At 44.3% G+C, this 17,748-nt stretch overlaps 1 protein-coding gene across 1 annotated transcript in view; it reads right to left on the reverse strand.

The window, feature by feature from the left end:
• The window catches only part of LOC311157514 (uncharacterized protein), a gene marked incomplete at both ends in the record, with an annotated part of 182,574 nt that overhangs the window by 57,155 nt on the left and 107,671 nt on the right, over positions 1 to 17,748 (reverse strand). The window contains 2 exons of the mRNA XM_084212244.1: positions 1,899 to 2,024; positions 7,442 to 7,564. Of these exons, the coding sequence (XP_084068370.1) occupies positions 1,899 to 2,024; positions 7,442 to 7,564 (249 nt within the window). The remainder of the gene's footprint in view (positions 1 to 1,898; positions 2,025 to 7,441; positions 7,565 to 17,748) is intronic.

Genomic DNA, 17,748 nt, shown 5'->3' on the forward strand with positions numbered 1-17,748 from the left:
GGGGCAGACAAGGCTGTGAACAACAGGATCTCCAGTCCTGTCTGCCATGACCTCTAGAGCACCTAAAGAAAAGAAATTTGGGCCTTATCAAATAAATTTTCTTGTTCACAGCAATTATGACTTCACACTGGAGAAAATATAAAGTGGTAAAGAGCAAAACTGCAAGCATTGAGTGTTGCTCCAAGGCTTTGCAGGGCTGTGGGTGCAGTATTAACTCCCAAAGAGTCCACAGGGATGAATCCACACCTGCACAGCACCTACACCTGCTGTGGCAAACACTCTCATGACACTGGTTTCTCCATCCAAACCATGAGTCCAGCAGCCAAGCTTTGGTTGGAAAATAAAAAAACATCCAGACTCACCTCCTCCCACCCCTTCTACTTAAAATATCTCTGAACTGACAACCCAAATGCGTTCATGACCACTTCATCCTCATTTATTCCTGTAAAAATCTCGTCCATGGGCTTACCTAGCACTTTTCTCTCCCAGGTATTTATGGGGGGGAAGCATCCTACTCAGTCCTCATTTTGCAAGCTGAGCTCTGCTTACAAGGCAGATCCCCCTTCCCCAAGCACTGCCCTCCTGGGGAGGGCTGCAGTTATTTATTCTGGTGCAAACACCCTGGGGGAAGCAGGCCCCCAGGTAATGGGTGCTCACCTGCAGACAAGGCTGAGCCTGCCCCTCTCCAGAGCTCAATAACCACAGGCTGGTGACAAACCACTGCCTGTGGTGAGTGGCTAACTCTCTTCAGCCCCACCACGTGGGGAGGGGAACAGTGGTGGCAAAACCTCCCCTTTGAGGGGTCCCAGCTGAGACAGAGCATGGGAGTGATCCGTGGGAGCTTGAGCTGTGCCGTGAGTGCTCCAGGAGAGCTCCCACCCCAGCTGGCATCACTCAGAGCCCTCTGACCCAGCCACTGCCCCACCACTCCATAAACCCACCCCACAGCCCTGTGCAGGCTCTGCACAGCCAGCTGGCCAAACACATCTCGAGATGTTTGGAAGAGGGATGGAGAATGGCAGGGGAAGCTCTCTGACACCTCCTTCTCCCCAGAGCTCCCCTTTTCTGGCTCTTTCTGATAATCTCAGGGAAAAAACGTGGCCACCCCCTGAGAGACAGAGAGGGTGGGTGGGTGCTGCCTGGGGGCAGGATTTGGGGGGCCCAAACCGAAGGGGAAGAAGGGTTCTCTGCAGCCAGCAGGAGCTGGGAGCCATCTGAACAGCAGGATTTACTTACACTTCATCCACAGCGTGTAAAATCTCCGAGCAGAAGAGGAGCCATATGGAAACGGTTTTGTGACAGGAATTTCAGCTCAATAAATCCATAAATTTGGCCTTATCTTTCTCTGGCATGTTCAAGGGTGTGTGTGTGTGTGTGCTTGTGTTGGGGAATGGGGGGGTTGCCTTCAAAACTGATGAATATGTTAAGATATACAAGAAAAGAAAAGCAACAATCAAACCCAAAGGTAGCATTGCTGTTCTGCTTGAGAGAGTGCTTGGAAACTAGAAGGGGAGGATGAATGAATCAGCCTGTGATAAGCCAAAAGGAGATAAAGAGAAGACTTTTTGTAGAATAAAACATGCAATGCAGGCCAACTCTATATACAGCCTGATGAGCAATAAAATGTTAGAATTAAATCACGATTAAGTTCCTAACCTGTGTCATCACCATCATTGTGCAAGGAGCAGCCAGGGATCTAGGAGGCCACAGTCTTGTTCAGAGCTGTGATTCAAAGTGAACTTCACACCTCAAACAAGTGTTATTTTAAAATCCTGTCAATAAGCAATTCCCAAAGCTGCTTTTGGCACGCAGGGGGAAATAGGAATGAACACAGTGACCCAAAACACCACCCTGGGGTCTTTAAAATTGCCTTTAGTGTGTGTCTTCACAGGACTCACCTTCACAGGATTTGGCATCTGCCTTCAGCTGGTAGCCTGGCTGGCACTGGCACTTGTAGTGGTCCTCTCTGAGCTGAACACAGTCCTGCTCACAGCCCCCGTTGTTAATGCTGCAGGAATTGACAGCTGGAGCCAAGGAAGCAGGGAAGGAAAGCACGTCAACAACCTGGGAGAACTTATTTCCTGTTTGAAATACATAAATGACAGCAAAAGCAGGCAAACCTTGCTGAGCAGCTTTCAGAAATGCTGCTGTCCCCTCCCCTGAGTGACTGCCCTCCCTGGTGCTCAGGGAGCCTGGCTGACACAGCGTCCCACAGCAGTGAAATCCTGATTCCAGGGAGAGGCAGGTGAGATCTAAGGGCTGTAATGCTGACTGAAGCACAGCACCCTTTGATCTGACAGCACCAAAGCACTGCCAGTCCTCTGAGGCAAGGAGAGGAAAAAAGAACAGCCCTGCTGGCACTTGCCCATTGATTATCTTTTTCTCTCCTTGCTTTCATTGATTAAAAACAGTAATTGTCTTTCAGGTTGATTTCCTCAGCCTCATAAATAAAAAAATTCAAATAACAGAAGCCACAAGCTCTGCAGAACAGACTCACACAGCAAACCACAGGAACAGAGGGTCCTCTGTACATCTTTAAAGATGCTGCTTCTTTCACCCCAGCAAATTAATATTCTTTTTTGTTCAACACATATCCCTGGCCTCTGCAGAAACATTTCTCCTCCTGACAAAACATGTTAACACACACCCACACCTATTCACAGGCTGCATGTAAAAATAAGAGTGATGGTTTGATGCTGCTATTGTGCTGTGCTGATGGAAGTGTCTGTGTGTGGCTGTACTGAGATTTCCACTGTCGTATGGAGAGATTTAAATGAGAAATTAGGAAGAAATTCTTGACTCTGGGGGTGGGGAGGCCCTGGCATATGTTGCCCAGGGAAGCTGTGGCTTCCCCATCCCTGTAAGTGTCCAAGGCCAGTTTGGATGGGGCTTGGAACAACCTGGGGTAGTGGAAGGTGTGGGACAGGGTGGGACTGGATGAGTTTTAAGGTCCCTTGCAGCCCAAACCATTCTGGGATTCTGTGCTCTCTATGGGCAGCTGGAAAGACCATTTGGTCCTTCATGGAATGCACCAAACTCTGAACCCAATGAAATCAGCAAAGAGCTTTGAAATCTATTTTTTTTTTACATTCATTTTAGCAATATTTGTATTTCTTCATTTATCTGTAACAGACATTAGTAAACGCTAGCTGCAAAACCCGCTACAGGATTCGTTCCACAAACACTGAGTTTGTGCAGTCAAGTGTGTGTTAAAAAGGTGAAAAGAAAAGCAAATTTTTACATTCTCCTGGCTGCACACACAGCAGGAGGCACCTCAGTGCCCAGGAACCTGACCCTGGCTCCTGGTCCCCACCTGTGCCCACCAGCCTTCTGCCCTGCCCCAGACAGAGCCTGAGAGCAGCTCCTGTCTGCCCAGGAGCCAGCAGACCCCACACTCCCTGAGCTCCCAGCTCCCCCCACATTTGTATCCAAAGCCCTGCTTTTCAGCAAGAATATTCAAATAAGATGAAAATATTTCAGAAGACGAAAAACATCTTAAATCCAAGCGACAGAATATACATGTTGGCTTTTCAAAGTGCCATTTTCTCCCTCTGGTTCTTGGTAGAGACCCAGCCCTGGTGTGGATTCCAGACGGGCTGGGGATGGTGCCAGGTGATGCCAAGAGAGGGAGGGCAGTATCTGGGAAGGGGGACAGAGGTGGGAGACAGCAGGTGATAAAAACAAGGATCACAGAATGGTTTAGGTACATCCTAAAAATCATCTCATTCCATCCCCTGCTATGGCAGACACACCTTCCACTGGCCCAGGTGCTCCAAGCCCCATCCAGGCTGGCCTTGGACACTTCCAGGGATGGGGCAGCCACAGCTCCTCTGTGCCAGGGCCTCCTCACCCTCACAGGGAACAATTCCTTCCTAATATCCAGTCTAACCCTGCTTTCTGTCGATTCAAAACCTTTCTGCCGTGTTTGTCACAATATGTCCTTGTAAAAACTCCCTCTCCAGCTCTCCTGTAGGCCCCTGATCTGATAACAGTTAAGAAATACTCATATCTCAACCTATTATTTTTTATAATAAAGGTGATATTTTCACAAAGAGCTGGCTCTGGAGCCTTGGTTAGATACATGCATAGCAACCATGGGGTTAGAACATGCAATCTCTTCCAACCTGTGTTTTCCATCACCTTAAATCCAACCTTGGCAGCGACAAGAAATGTAACTTCAGACATACAGGGCTTATATTTACATTGGGAAACAGAGATTATAGAGTTGTAGAGATATTTTCTTTGTTACTTTCTCAATATGTAAGAGCCTCAGTGGGCTAAAATCGCCATAAAAAACCTGCATCTCAACAGCTTCTCCACATAAAGCAGACATCAAAGGTAACAGCTGGCACCAGAGATGAATCAGGGTCTAATGGCTGTGCCCTGTTTCCACTTCTAGGAGTTCAAACAGGAATAAATTCCACTGAAGACAATGAATTGCAACAGTCCAAACCCACAGCCTGATACTACAATAAACATGTTCTTTCTGAGTTTCAGCTTTTCAGATACCAGCTGGTTTAACTCCAGCGGAGTCAAATTCATTGCATTAACATAATCAAGGCATTACAAACAAAGCAAACAAAAAAGTTGGACAGGGTTGCAGTGAATATTTGGTCTGGCACGTGTGTTTATAAATTAATTCAACGCTGAGCAAAATTTGTAGGACCAGAAAGCTGAAGGGAGAAAAGGAGCATTGAAAGAGATGGGATTTTATCATGGCACAAAGTACTGGGTCACATCAAAGGGTGCAGGAATCGAGTGGTTTATGCTCACACACTGGTCATCACTGAACCAGGCAACCCACTCTGGAGATTTCTGGGTCTGAGCAGAGCATGGGAAGAGTTCTCTGCCTGAGAGTATGAGCAGAAGTTTCCAAGGAGAGCAGGAAGAATGGCAAAAGCAGATTTCCTCTCCCCACGTCTTTTAAGGCTCCTACTGGCAGAGGAGGGATGGACCACCAGAAACAAGTCAGGATCCCAAACACCCTGTGCTGAGGGGGCAGGAGGACCAGATTTACTGGAAAACTTGTGACAGCAGCTCAGTAATATTCCATGAATCCCATGAAGAAGTATCTTGTCCCAGGTTTTTGAGTCCTCAGATGTAGGCTGAATGCCTTTTAAGATGATAGATCCACTTCCTTATGTATGGGAAATTTCCAAGCCATCCAGGCTGCAGAATCTGCTTCCCCTCAAATGATTTTGGCACTTTTGTTCCCACAAACACAGGGTTGCCAAAAAAGAAAAGGAGGACGTGGAAAGAATGAACCTAACAGCAATCTGGGCTGGGCTCCTCTGAAAAGCCTGTCTAGAGGGACTCTTGTTTCTTATTTCTGCAGCTGAGATAATCACCTTCCATAAACAGCTCAGTGCCAGAATGTGGTCCCTTTCCTTTCTCAGCATGCAGGAGAGATCCTTACATCCTCTGAAGTATCCATGGAAGAAGCACCACTGCTAATCCAAGCCTGTTTGAAATGCTGGCTGCTCTGCTGAGCTGCACTGGGTCAAAGGAGAGGGGCATCAGTGGTTTGCTTCTCATCAGATGAGTGATGAAAGCTGAATGTACAACCTGGTGCTGCACAAGGGGCAAACTCTCCATCCCCAACAAGCAGCTACAGCCCAAATCCTGATCCTAGGCACTCCTGATTTATATGAAATGCTTCTCCCTGTCCTCATCAATTAGTAACTGTCTTGTTCTCCAATGCATGAGAGCTTATTATATCCATTTGTTTTGGTGTCTTGTCTGAACAGCTGGAACAGGACTCAATATCCTCCCTCAGTATCTTGTACATCCATTATTATGATAGCAGAGCCCTCTGAAACTCCTGCCTCCCATCTCAGGATTTATTTTTGTTTCTCCTTGATAATTTCTGAGGCATTGCAAACAAAGCTGGTCACTCTATGAAGTACTTTGAATAACTTCTTGAGAATATTTACATTTAGGAAATGAAAACTTGTTCTCTGGTATTGTTCACAGCTCAGACAAAGCTAAACTGAGCTTTCTGATTATGTGAGGCAAGAGCAAACCTAACTATTTCGTGTCCACAGAAGATTTTACATATTACACAAGTAAATTAATTTAATTTCCATTAACATCTACTTTTTGCCTTTATCACACAGTTCTCTTTCTCTTTTTCCCCCCAAAGTCCCTTTAGTCCCCTTTTTGTATAAAAATCCCTCTCCACCACAAATGGGACTATTCAGAGGGAGTAATGTAGCTCAAACAACACAGCTTTCACTTCTGGGTCTTCCCTGGTCAGATCTGATCTGAATGAGATTAATTTCTCTTTTAATTCACAGAAAATCACAATTGCTTCTAGTTAATTACGAACCACTCTGCTTTTACATTATTTTTTCCCCCTCTCACTATAGTGTTTCCTTGTCCACTCCTTCACCAACTAAGATAATCAAGAAAAGACTGAGACTTCATCACATTTTTAATTGCAGTTAATTACACAACACTGAAAGTCTTTGTATGTGATAAACCCAAAAAACCTAAAAGGGAAAGTTTTAAAATAAAAAAAATCCATTATTCCCTCAGCTTGAGCACTGGTAGCTCCTGTGTCCTGGTTGCATCAGTGAATGTATTGCTGTGATAATTCCAGCAATGACTGATGAGATCTCTGGCTGAAGTTAAGCACAACCAAGGGACTTTGTGCAGGAACTGAGGCCATGCCCAAACTGTGAGTGAACTACTGTGAGTGAACTTTTTCTGCAGATGTGGTCTGACTGTACCTGACTGTTCTTCCCATATTACCTCAAATTTGGTTTAAAAATTTAAACAAAAGATGCCCTTTTCTTCTTCCCAGATGAAAGAACATTTTAATCCTTTCTTCAGAATTCAAAAATTCGACTTTTGTACTGATTTAAATGCAATACAAGAATGTCTATTTCTGTTATTGCTTTTAACAATATGCAGAATTAACTCAGGTATGCCTTGTTTCAGACTTTAGAGTCCAACCTAAGGAACACAGGGTTTATTTCTAATGGCAGAGCTGCAATCCCCTGCACATAAACAGGCTGAGCTCCATGGTGCTCTCACTGACATGAGCACACAAGGAGTGACCCCACCCTGTAAATCACAGTCATTTACCATGGACACAACCTCTAAAATCACCAAGTCCCAGGGCAGTGCTGGGATGTGAAGAAAAAGCACTCAGAACTAAAAAAAATATTATTTGAAATGAAGACCCCCCCACTAAGCTCTTTAATGCCTCCTTCAAAGTAATTTTCACCAACATGAGACGCCATCAAAAAAAAAAAAAAAAAAAACAAATAAACCACCAAACAACAAAATGAAACAAAGAGTGTTTGGCAATGCCTGAATCCTCACAGGCTGTTTAAACCAGAACGGGTAATGGTGTTTAGTGAAAATTTAGTCTGGAGAATCAGGAGGCTGTGCAGTTAGAGAGAGGCAGGGCTGGAGGATGAGAGGGGTTCCTTACCGAGGCAGGTGCGGCCGTCGGCGTGGAGCCGGAATCCCGGCTGGCACTGGCACTGGAAGGAGCCCTGGGTGTTGGCACAGCCCTGCTGGCAGCCCCCGTTCAGCACCAAGCACTCATCCACGTCTGCAGAGGGAAGGGACACGCGGAGGGAGGATTACCAGAGAGCCCAGCACACACAGACCCTGTCTCCGGGCTCGTCCAAAATGCAGGGAGCTCAGCCTGGGTTGTTGTTTGCTTCATTTTGGCAGCAAAGAAAAGGGGAATTTTATGGTGTTTTTCCAAGTTCCTGCAGGCACTGCCTCTGTAGTTTCTGCTTCTGAAGTCCTGGTTAATTAGAGTGATTTGTGACATGGCTGTTTCATTGAGGTAAAGAGAAAAATATAAGGGAAGAATTAGGGTTAGATAACACATCTGAGCCTGTAGGAACTGCTGGTCAGACCTTTGGCTTTTATAAAAACTTGCTCTATGAACATTTCCTTTCGCATCAGGCCTTTAATTCTATTTTTTCTTGGGGGTACAAGCAGGTACAACTGACATGAATGGAAAACAGGCACATTCTGCATCACCATTACATTTTCAACCATGGATAACACAGAGACCTTAAAGAGAAAAGTTTTTAGAAGAGTGGGGAATTTGTGCTGCATTATCTCTGTCCCTTGCCATACAAGAATAGAATCACAGAATGGTTTGGGCTGGATGGGACCCTAAAGCTCCTCTCATTCCAACCCCCTGGCCATGTGCAGGGACACCTCCCACTACCCCAGGTTGCTCCAAGCTTGGCCTTGGACCCTTCCAGGGAGGGGGAAAAACACTGTGCCTTGTTCTTCCTTGTGTTCACCTAAACTTTCCATAGCATCTTCTCAGACATCCTCCCAGAAAAATGATGTGAGCTCCTGCTGATACTTTTTCCAAAGCTAAGCAGGAATCATCCCATATTTCAGGGGACTTTGGAGGATTACGTTCGGTCAAATGAAGAGGCAAACAAGCATTAAACCAGCTGGAGAACACTGCTGTAAAGCTCCAGCTGAAAATGATGGACAATGATGGACAAAGATCAAGAAGAGTTTAAGTAAACAGGTGAAGGTCTAAGACAGAATCATAAAACTGAATTTCCAGAAGTACCACATAAGCAGTTTCTGCATCTCCTCAGCAACGCTGGGCTACTGTAAATAGCATTTGATTGACATGTTGACACCATTACCTTAAAAATCAACATGGGGTCATTGGAAATAAGGGTCAATTAGTCCATTCCCTGAAAAAAATCCACCTGGCTGATACTTGCCTAGATTTTGTCTGTCCTTTCCTCAGCAGTCCCCAGGGATAGCAGCTCCACCTCCCACCATCTCCCCCAGGGGCGATTCTTGTCCCAAATTATCCAAATGCCAAAGATATTTTCTTCCCCAAGTCAAGCCTCCCTCCTGCAACAGACATCTCTGAAGAACCCCCCTTTCAACACTGCAGCCTCCTGCTGATTTAATTGCTCTTCAGATCATGTTCTGGAATTATCTAATGGGAGGCAAGTCCACGACTGCTCCCGTGGGGGAAGCGAGTCCGCAGCGAAGGAATTTCCCCCCCCCATATTGCACTTGAGGAACAAGGGGTCTGGATTTCATATCTTTGCTGTGGTTGTGTCTGTTTTGCATTTAACTTTCATGGTTTACATGGTTGTTTTTAATGCTTTTATGTTTATTCCACTTTAGAAAATCTAATCACAATTAAGTGAAAGAGGAAGTTTTAAAGAAGACTTGGAAATGCCCAACATCCCGTTCCTGAGGAAATGTATTTATGACGTTAAATTTTAATACTTCACATGTGAATTTCCCTCACCTAAAATGAAGTCCTGGTGTTGACTGGTCTTTAAATTCAGACCATTTGCTAACATGCACCACTTTTTGATCCTTCTGCTGTATTTGTTGTTTTATTAGACTGTATACTGCGTACATGTCCTACTGCCTGGAGACATCTGGAATATGCTTTTTTTGAAACAGAATTTTTGCCTTTTAAAATGTAAACAGTAAACAGAAAATGTTATTCACCTTTTTTAATTCCATACCGCTAAGAACCAGATTGCTGAAAAACGCCAGGACGAAATCAAACCCAGGAAACCCTTTGTATGGAGTGTCAGAGAAATAAAATAAGCAAAAAGACTCAGAAAAATAGAACAAGGAAGCAGCTGAACCACACAGTACACCACGTTCCAGTATTTATACCTCAATAAACTCAAACACTGGGAGCTTCAGTATTTTAATTTTATAGGCTACGATCAGCTGGAGAATTTCTCTCATATACCAAACACAGTTTTAAGTTCAGATATTGGCACTTACAAAGGACAAAAAATAGTCCAGCTAATAAAAACGAGCTGGGAGTTAGTGATATTTGTTAGTCTCCATTTGGAGATTTAAAGGAGTGACTTGGTTTATGGGGAAGCTCTGCACCCAGCAGCAGCTCTTCCCTGAGCAGCATTTCCCTCATGCTGGCACATCCCAGAGGGCCATAAAGCAGTGATACTTGTGAAAGGCCACGCAATTCAAGGCAAAATAAAAGATCCTAAGCCACTGGTGCCCGTGAGCCAGACCCAGCCCCAGCCTGAGCCTCCCTGCAGCAAGAGGAGGCAAGACCCAGGAGCTGAAAATGCAGCTCCACGACGCCACATCAACAGCAAATCTGATGACAGATGATCCCTTCCAGCCCCAGACTTCCTCTGCAAGATCAATATTTTAAGGATTATATGCTGAAAGATTCCTTCACATCCCACAGATAAAATCAAGAGAAATGCAAGGCGCAGTCGCCTTTCCACGTCTCCTCCATCTCAAGGCCAGGAAACAGCTTCGCCCCCAGTTACAGCAGAAAAATTCCCTAATTATTTTGTCTGGTGAGCAGTCTGCAAAGCAGACACTGATCTAAGTGCCTGAACTGCATTTGGAAGTTTTAAACATCTAAACTATTTGGACTTTCATGTTTGAATTGCTGTACTAGTAAAGGACGCATGTAGCAGCAAAACAACAGCTTCTGCTTTTGTAGGTGCACATATTTTTTTCTACTTGGCTATAGAAAGATTAAATTATTTTAGAATAGCAGACGTATAAAAAATATTTAAAAGCATTCTTGAAATAAAAAGCCCTTCCATTTCAATTCTAGACCATCACAGGATTATGGAAGATTGTATCTGCATCTGTGATTAATTTTGGATTAGTTTCCAGTGCAGATCAAACTGAAACACCTTCCTGCTTGAATTTCTATAGTTACAATCTAGGATGCTTATCTGAATAACCTGAATTTCAAGCCACTTATGGCTTGCTTATCACAAGCCAGACTGTGATGAAAGCAGCTGCATCCCCACAAGACAGAGGGAGAGCAATTCCTGGGGACAAGAAGGAAAATGAGAGCTGTGTGCTGTCCCCAGGCTGTCTTGCCAAGGAGATTACACTGCTGGGTGAACAAAGCAGGGGTGGTGTGTGGATGTTCTCCTTCTCACCTTCAGAACATTTCAGAGATGCTTTACAGGGGGATTCCCCTCTGAGGGTACCTTCCTGTGTTCCTGTTTGTTCACCTTTCATCAGGAATTACCTCAAACTCAGTCAAACAAACCAAAGCCTGTGTGCTCCCAAGATGTAAGATATTTTAACCACATCTTTTTTATCTCCTCATGCTCCTGAGGGCTATGTACTTGCACTGACCCTTCCTCCACCCCAGCACCTCAAGTTCCAAGCACAATAAAAGAGGATGTGATGTACAAATGGCCAACCCTCTGCCAGCACCTTTCCCTTTCCAAGGACAGATCCTACAGGTGGAGTTCCAGATTGTGAAATCCTCCACACCCCTGACTGAGGGCCCTGCTAATCACCAAGGAGGTTGGTCCCTAATTGACTTGATTAACCACATTAAAAGTCCATTTCCCCTGTCCAAAACCTGTTCCAGTGCAGGGCTGTGTGACTGCTTGCTTGGAATTCAGGATTGTCACATTAGCAGCTTTTTTCATATCATTATTAAAATGCTCAGGAACAGCTATGATCAATCAGTTCCTCAAAAATACACAGAGAGCAGTAATAAACATAGATAATTAGTGAACCTGCAATCATGGTTTTTATAAAGGAAGAAAGAAAGAAAGCAAGCTCCTGCCAGATCAATACTCTACTCACAGAAATCTTTGCTTTTTAGACCACTAAGAAAGCAAACAAGATACAGAACTGAACTCAAAAAAAAAAAGAAAAACAGGATAACAAGCCTCCATTTTGAGAATCCTGAATGGAGGAGAGATGATGTGCCAAAGGTATCCCAGGGATGGATATTGCCAAGAGCTCCACGTGGCACAGGGTGACAGCAAGGTTTGCCTTTAAGGAGCTTCCCCCAGCCAGTGGCATTTCTTGAGGGTGACAAATGAGCAGGCTTTCCCTCCCTTGACTATTAAAATTTGCAGACTGAGAGCTGTTCAGAGTCAGTGCTTTCTGAGAGATAAGCAGACAAAAAACTTCCTCTTCCTAGTGCCCAGGCACTGATGGAGAAAGAAACCAGAAGTGGACAGGAGCAACCTCACCATTTAGAGCAGATATTGGGAACAATTTTGTTTCAGAAGGGGTCGTAAAGCATTGGAACAGGCTGCTGGGGCAGGGGTGGAAATGTCACCATCCCTGGACATGGTTTAATGGTGAACACACTGGTGGTGCTGGGCTGACTGCTGGACTTGATCTTGAAGGTCCTTTCCAACCTCAGGGGTTGTGTGATTTCAGGATTGTTTATTTATTAATTCGTTTTTGGCAAAATCTTTTCCCTTTGTCAAGCAGAGAGCAGCACAGAGAGAAAGAGAGCAAAGAGCTGTGAGCATCAGCCACCCCACAAACACCTGAATATGCTGCTTTTCCATATGGATGGAAAGATTCCTGTCCAGCTGGGAGCTGATGTGAGAACCTATTCCTTGTTGGCACCTGCACACAGGGACCCCAACCCCACCACCCCACCTGTGGATCTGCCCCAAATAACTTTCCCTAAAGCATAACCACACCTTTTTAATTAAATGCCTAAGAAATGCTACATAAAACAGGAATGGATGGCACACAAACATTTCCTCTTTCCAGCCACCACAATCCCCCAGCTTGCTGCAGAAAGGATGGGACCAGCAGAAGCAGGGAAACACAAAACCCCTGCTTGGATTCACTCAGAGAAGGGTTTATGCTGATGGTTTTAAAGTCAGATTGTAATTAAAAATAATTACAATGATTATTTATTTTAAAAATCCAGACCAGAAAGAAGAAACCTGATCTAGTCTTTGCAGCATTATCTTAAAATTCACTAAAATCAGGGTTTGACCCCTCTTTACCCAGGGAGATCTGTGGGTCACTGGTCCCCACAAAATATTGTGAGGATCAGTCAGGAATGATGGGGACAGAAGAAGAGGGAAGATTGGATCTTAGGTAGAGTACCACAACAATTTAAAATTATCACAAGTGGATAAACTGTTCATCTCCAGCACAGATTTGGAAATAAGTTCCAGCAATCTGGCTCAGCCCTCCCTTGCCCCCACCAGCTCCCCCAGACCTTCAGCTGCAGATCATTTTGTACATCTGATAAGAAAACTCTGATTGTTTGCTATTTAATGTGATATTTTAAATCAACAAAGATGCATGACAGTGCTTTGCCTTCTGTTATTTGTAACTACACTGTTACTACTCTCTTTTCTATATTCCAAAGCGTGTTTAAACCTCACAAAAGTTATGAAGTGAAAATATCATATGGTCTTTCCCCACTAATTACATGGAGGATTTTACACATTATTTAGTGTGTTTTTCAATTAAATAATTTATGTACTCATGGGAAGGAAGGGAAACAGGCTTGGTTCCCAGACATTCTTAAGCTGATCACAAAAGTCAAAAATTATTGTATAAAGTAAAACTTAAAATAAGCCCCTGTTATTGTTTTAAGTAGGTAAATTTATAACAGATTCAACTCACAGCTTCCTTTAAATCACAGAACAGCTCAAGTCTCAAGCTCAGAAATGTCCAAAATTTGACAACCAGTGTGAATTCCCTCACAAAGCATGACATAATTTGCTCTTGCAGCAGAAGTTTTGAAAAGGATCTCTCCCCTTTTACTAACACACAAGTGATTTTCAGGGTTTGAAACTCCTGTTGTTAGAAAAATATTTGGCCATCTTTTCCACAATGAAAGAAGTTTTGCATTGGTATTGACTCTAGGAAGGAAAATACAAGTTTGAAGTGTGGTCCAAAACAAAGCCTAAAATTAAAGCAAACAAAAAAACAAACCAACAGTCCATATTAATAAAAAAACATATTTCTTTTTCATTGAACCAAACTGAGCAGCAGAGATTGAGAAAAGCAGTTTTGGGTGGCTGGGAAGTTTTAAACTGCAAAACTCCTGGTCTGGGGCTTTTTTTTAATGCTCCACAAAACACCACAAATACACCACAAGCTCCTCTGAGTGGTTTCCTAGAACCTGGTGTTAAAACACCTCCACGAAACAGCTTTCAGCACAGATAAAAGTGCTCCTGCAGAGCCAGCTGGGTCATTTTGAACTGTTAGTGCTCCCAGGCTTTTATTTTTGCTCCTCAGCTATTTGTTCTGCCCTTTGCTGGCCCCTGCCATGGATTAGATGAGCATCCATTGTCTGAGCCAGCCAGGTCAGCCCCGACCTGCTGCAGCTTCCTCGCCTTCCTCACTGCCAGGTGTCCCAGGCAAGGCTGCTCCCACAGGATTAACTCATGGAATGGCTCCAGCAAACCAAGAGGAGCTGGGAAGAGGCTGGTTAAGAGGCAAGGTTAATGATTCCTCACCCAGTTTAGCCCCTGCAAACTGGTTTCACAAGGGAGGGGGACCCTTGTTGGAGCAGCCAGTTTTCTGCTAGGTTTCTTCACCCAGGATAAAGGACAAAGCAACTTCTGCCAGCACCCATTTCACAGGCAAAGAAAGAGGCTTTATAAGTGATCTGATTGTTTACCTGCTCCTGAAAATGGGGAAGGGAAGGCAAATAATGGCATTACACCACCACAGGTTTTTGTACCAGGTTCACCGTCTGTCAGTCTGTCCTCCAGACCTCCCTGGAGATTTGGTCCATCTTCTCCCTGGAGATTTGGTGGAGAGGCATCTTCCACTCTGCACTTGGCACCTTGCCCTACACCTCAGATGATTTCCCAGGTGGTTTTAAGGACTTCCAGCTGTGCCTAGGCCAGATTTCACTTCTCTCCTTCTGGTTTCTCTCTCTCTCTACACAGAAAACACCAAAGGATGGAAAGCACAGCGCTGTGAAACGTTGAACAGCAGAGTCACCAATGGCACCTTGTGCTAGGTGATAAATATTTATGTCCAGATCTGAAAGGAGATGCATCTCCTGATGCCTTTTTTCAATGGAAAAAGACAGAGGCATCTCCAAGGTGTGGCATTCTTGACAGATCCATGGAGCAGGAGTGGCAGGAGCTGCCCCACAAACTGCTTTTGGGGAAAAGACATCTGTGAGCACTGCAAGGGACAATCCACCCCATCAAGTCTAAGAGACAGGGATTTCATTTCCTGGTTTGTCACTGGCCTTACTGGGGAGTAAAGAGATGAATAAATTGTCATGGGATATCATGCAACCCTATTAGTGGGGGCCACAGGAGACTGGAAAGAGCAATGTTGACCTGACACTGATCCTGCTAATTTGAGTTCATTGGATTTGAACTTGGTATGGCAGAGCCTTCCTCTTTTCCTTTTCCTTTTCCCTTTCCTTCCCTCCCTTCAATATTCCTTTCAAGCTAAGACTGGCACCAGACAACCACTTCAAGTGGTGACTTGTTGCTCCCAATGCCTGGACCCTGCCACCACAGTTCATTTCCCAGCTGTCCCCCAGGAGATCTCCTGGACAGTTATGAGAAAAGAGAAAATTGGCCAATATTTGTACTGCCCGTTTCTGCTTACTCTCCATGCCTGACATGCCACTCTCTCACGAGATATTTAACAGTGGTTTAGCTCAATAAACATCCAAGAGCCCCTCATCCACAGCTCTAAATGCAAACCATATGTTGCAGATGAAAACCCTGAAGATTATAATTAGAACTGTCCATTCAATTTAAACAAAGTCAAGAATGAAAACTATTTCAAATTCAATAAACAGGCCATTTCAAAGTGTAGACTCTGTGGAGGACAAGCTTAACAACTTAATTGACAGGTAAAGCTTCATTTCTAATCCTCATTTTGATATCATCTGTAGCCTCAGGAGTCAAAACACATCACTGCTCAGTGCTCAAAATATGCAGAGAAAATGAAAATGTCAGCTGAATGAAAAAAAAAGGAGAAGCATCTGTTTGATAGCTGTGTAAGCCTGTGATATGTAAACTGCTTTGGAGTCAAGCAGCCCTAATTAGAGTTTCAAGGAATTCTTCATTAAATATACAGACAGAGACATATATATATATATACACAAACACACACTTTAAGCAATTATTGAAACCAGACAATTTGCAGGAAAACCAGGCTATAGAATTAAAGAAAGAACATGACAATGTCACGGCCAGACCTCAGACAACACTGTGATGTTTTCACACAGCCGTGTAGAAATACATTTTCCCATCTCTTCACAAAGCAGTTCTGTACGCTTTTCTCCACTTTAAGCATTTAAAACAAAAAAAAAGAACGATCCTTTTTGGGATCTTGGTGTAGCACACAGCATCTCAGCAAAGTAAAGCCAAAAAGGAAGAGTGATGGGGTTACCAGCCCCCTCAGTGGGGTTAGACTAATAGATATTTTGGCAACTGCACCCCCTTGACAACTCCAACTCCCATCAACATGAAACCCACACAGATGGACACAAACTCTCAGTGAAGAACTGTGCCAGGATAAGTGAATGACCACATGAAATAACAAGGGAGTACAAGCTGAAGAATGACAAACCAGAGAAAAGGGTAACTTAGGCTCCTAAAGAAAAAACAACAAACAACAACAACAACAACAACAAAACCAAACAAAAAACCCCAAAAAAACCCAAAAAAACAAACAAAAAAACCCCACAACAAAACAACAACAACAACAAAAACCCAAAAAACAAAACCACAAAAAAAACCCCAAAAACAACCAAAACCAGCTTAATTAATGTTACTGCTTCCAGTAGAAAAGAGGTAAATGTACTGGCTGTAAACAGGGAAGTCAGAAGGGAATGTTTTAAAGCCAAATACCAAAATTTCAGGTGATTTCTGCTTAGCAGAAAGACTTTGAGATCCCCAGTATCAGCAGCTACTGCGACTCTCCTGCAAGATTTTCTGATGTGGGGCGGAACAGCAGAGAGAATATTTGTTATGGGTCTATCAATTTTTAAATACAGCTCCTCAGCACAGCCCTGCTGTGAGGTGAGAGGGTGGCAAAGGAGGAGAGGATCTCTACAAGGAGCTGCACTTAATAAGTGACAGCATGATACAGCCCAAACTCCTTGTGTGGACTCAGTTCTGAGCTGTATTAAGGAGGTTTATACGTTGGGCCATCAGCATCTCCTCTCGGCAGGATATGGCAGTTTGCAAGAGTAGTCCTGGAATAAAAAGAGAAATGCCTGATGTGATGAGAACACCTGGATTTTGCTAGCAGCAATATTAATGCACACTTGCTGAGATCCGTGCCTCTGCTACAGCAGAATGCAGAGAAATGTGTTTTACACACACAGCAGGTAAAACACGCACAAGAAAATTATAATCATGCAAACACCTTCATAATCTGGTGCTTCCAGCTTACAGTGCATGTGCTGTGCTGGCTGGAAATACAGATGTGGTTTGTGACAGGGAGGGCACAGGCACCATTGAGCCACCAAGCTCCACCTCTGCCCCTCTGGAGCTGAGCCCACAGCACACCCTCCTGTCCCTGTGTCACAGCTGGCTCCTGGCATTGCTCTACAGGCATAATTCATGGGGTGCCTCTTCAGGTGCCACCACAAGCACTGATCCCCCACTGGAGCCATCCCAGCTCCAGGACAATCTGAGAGATAAACTGCCAGGGACAAAGGACAGCATTTTACACACATTTTCTTGCTCTGCTTCCTTTATGACATAAATCACGTGTGACTCTGCAGAAGTTCTAGAAGAAGAAGAGAGAAGTGACATGACCACATCCAAAACCTATCCATGCCAACTTCCAGAGCTGGATCCTAATCATCAATCACAGAATGGTTTTGGGTGGGAAGGGACCTTGAAGATCAATCAGTTCTAATTCCCCTGCCATGGGCAGGGACACCTTCCACTAGCCCAGTTGTTCTGAGCCCTGTCCAGCCTGACGCCTTGAACTCTTCCAGGTATTCCACGAATTCTCTGGGAAACCTGTGCCAGTGCCTCACAATCCTCA

The sequence above is a fragment of the Fringilla coelebs genome (assembly GCF_963513975.1).
Source record: "Fringilla coelebs genome assembly, chromosome: 10".
In the NCBI taxonomy this organism is placed as follows: domain Eukaryota; kingdom Metazoa; phylum Chordata; class Aves; order Passeriformes; family Fringillidae; genus Fringilla; species Fringilla coelebs.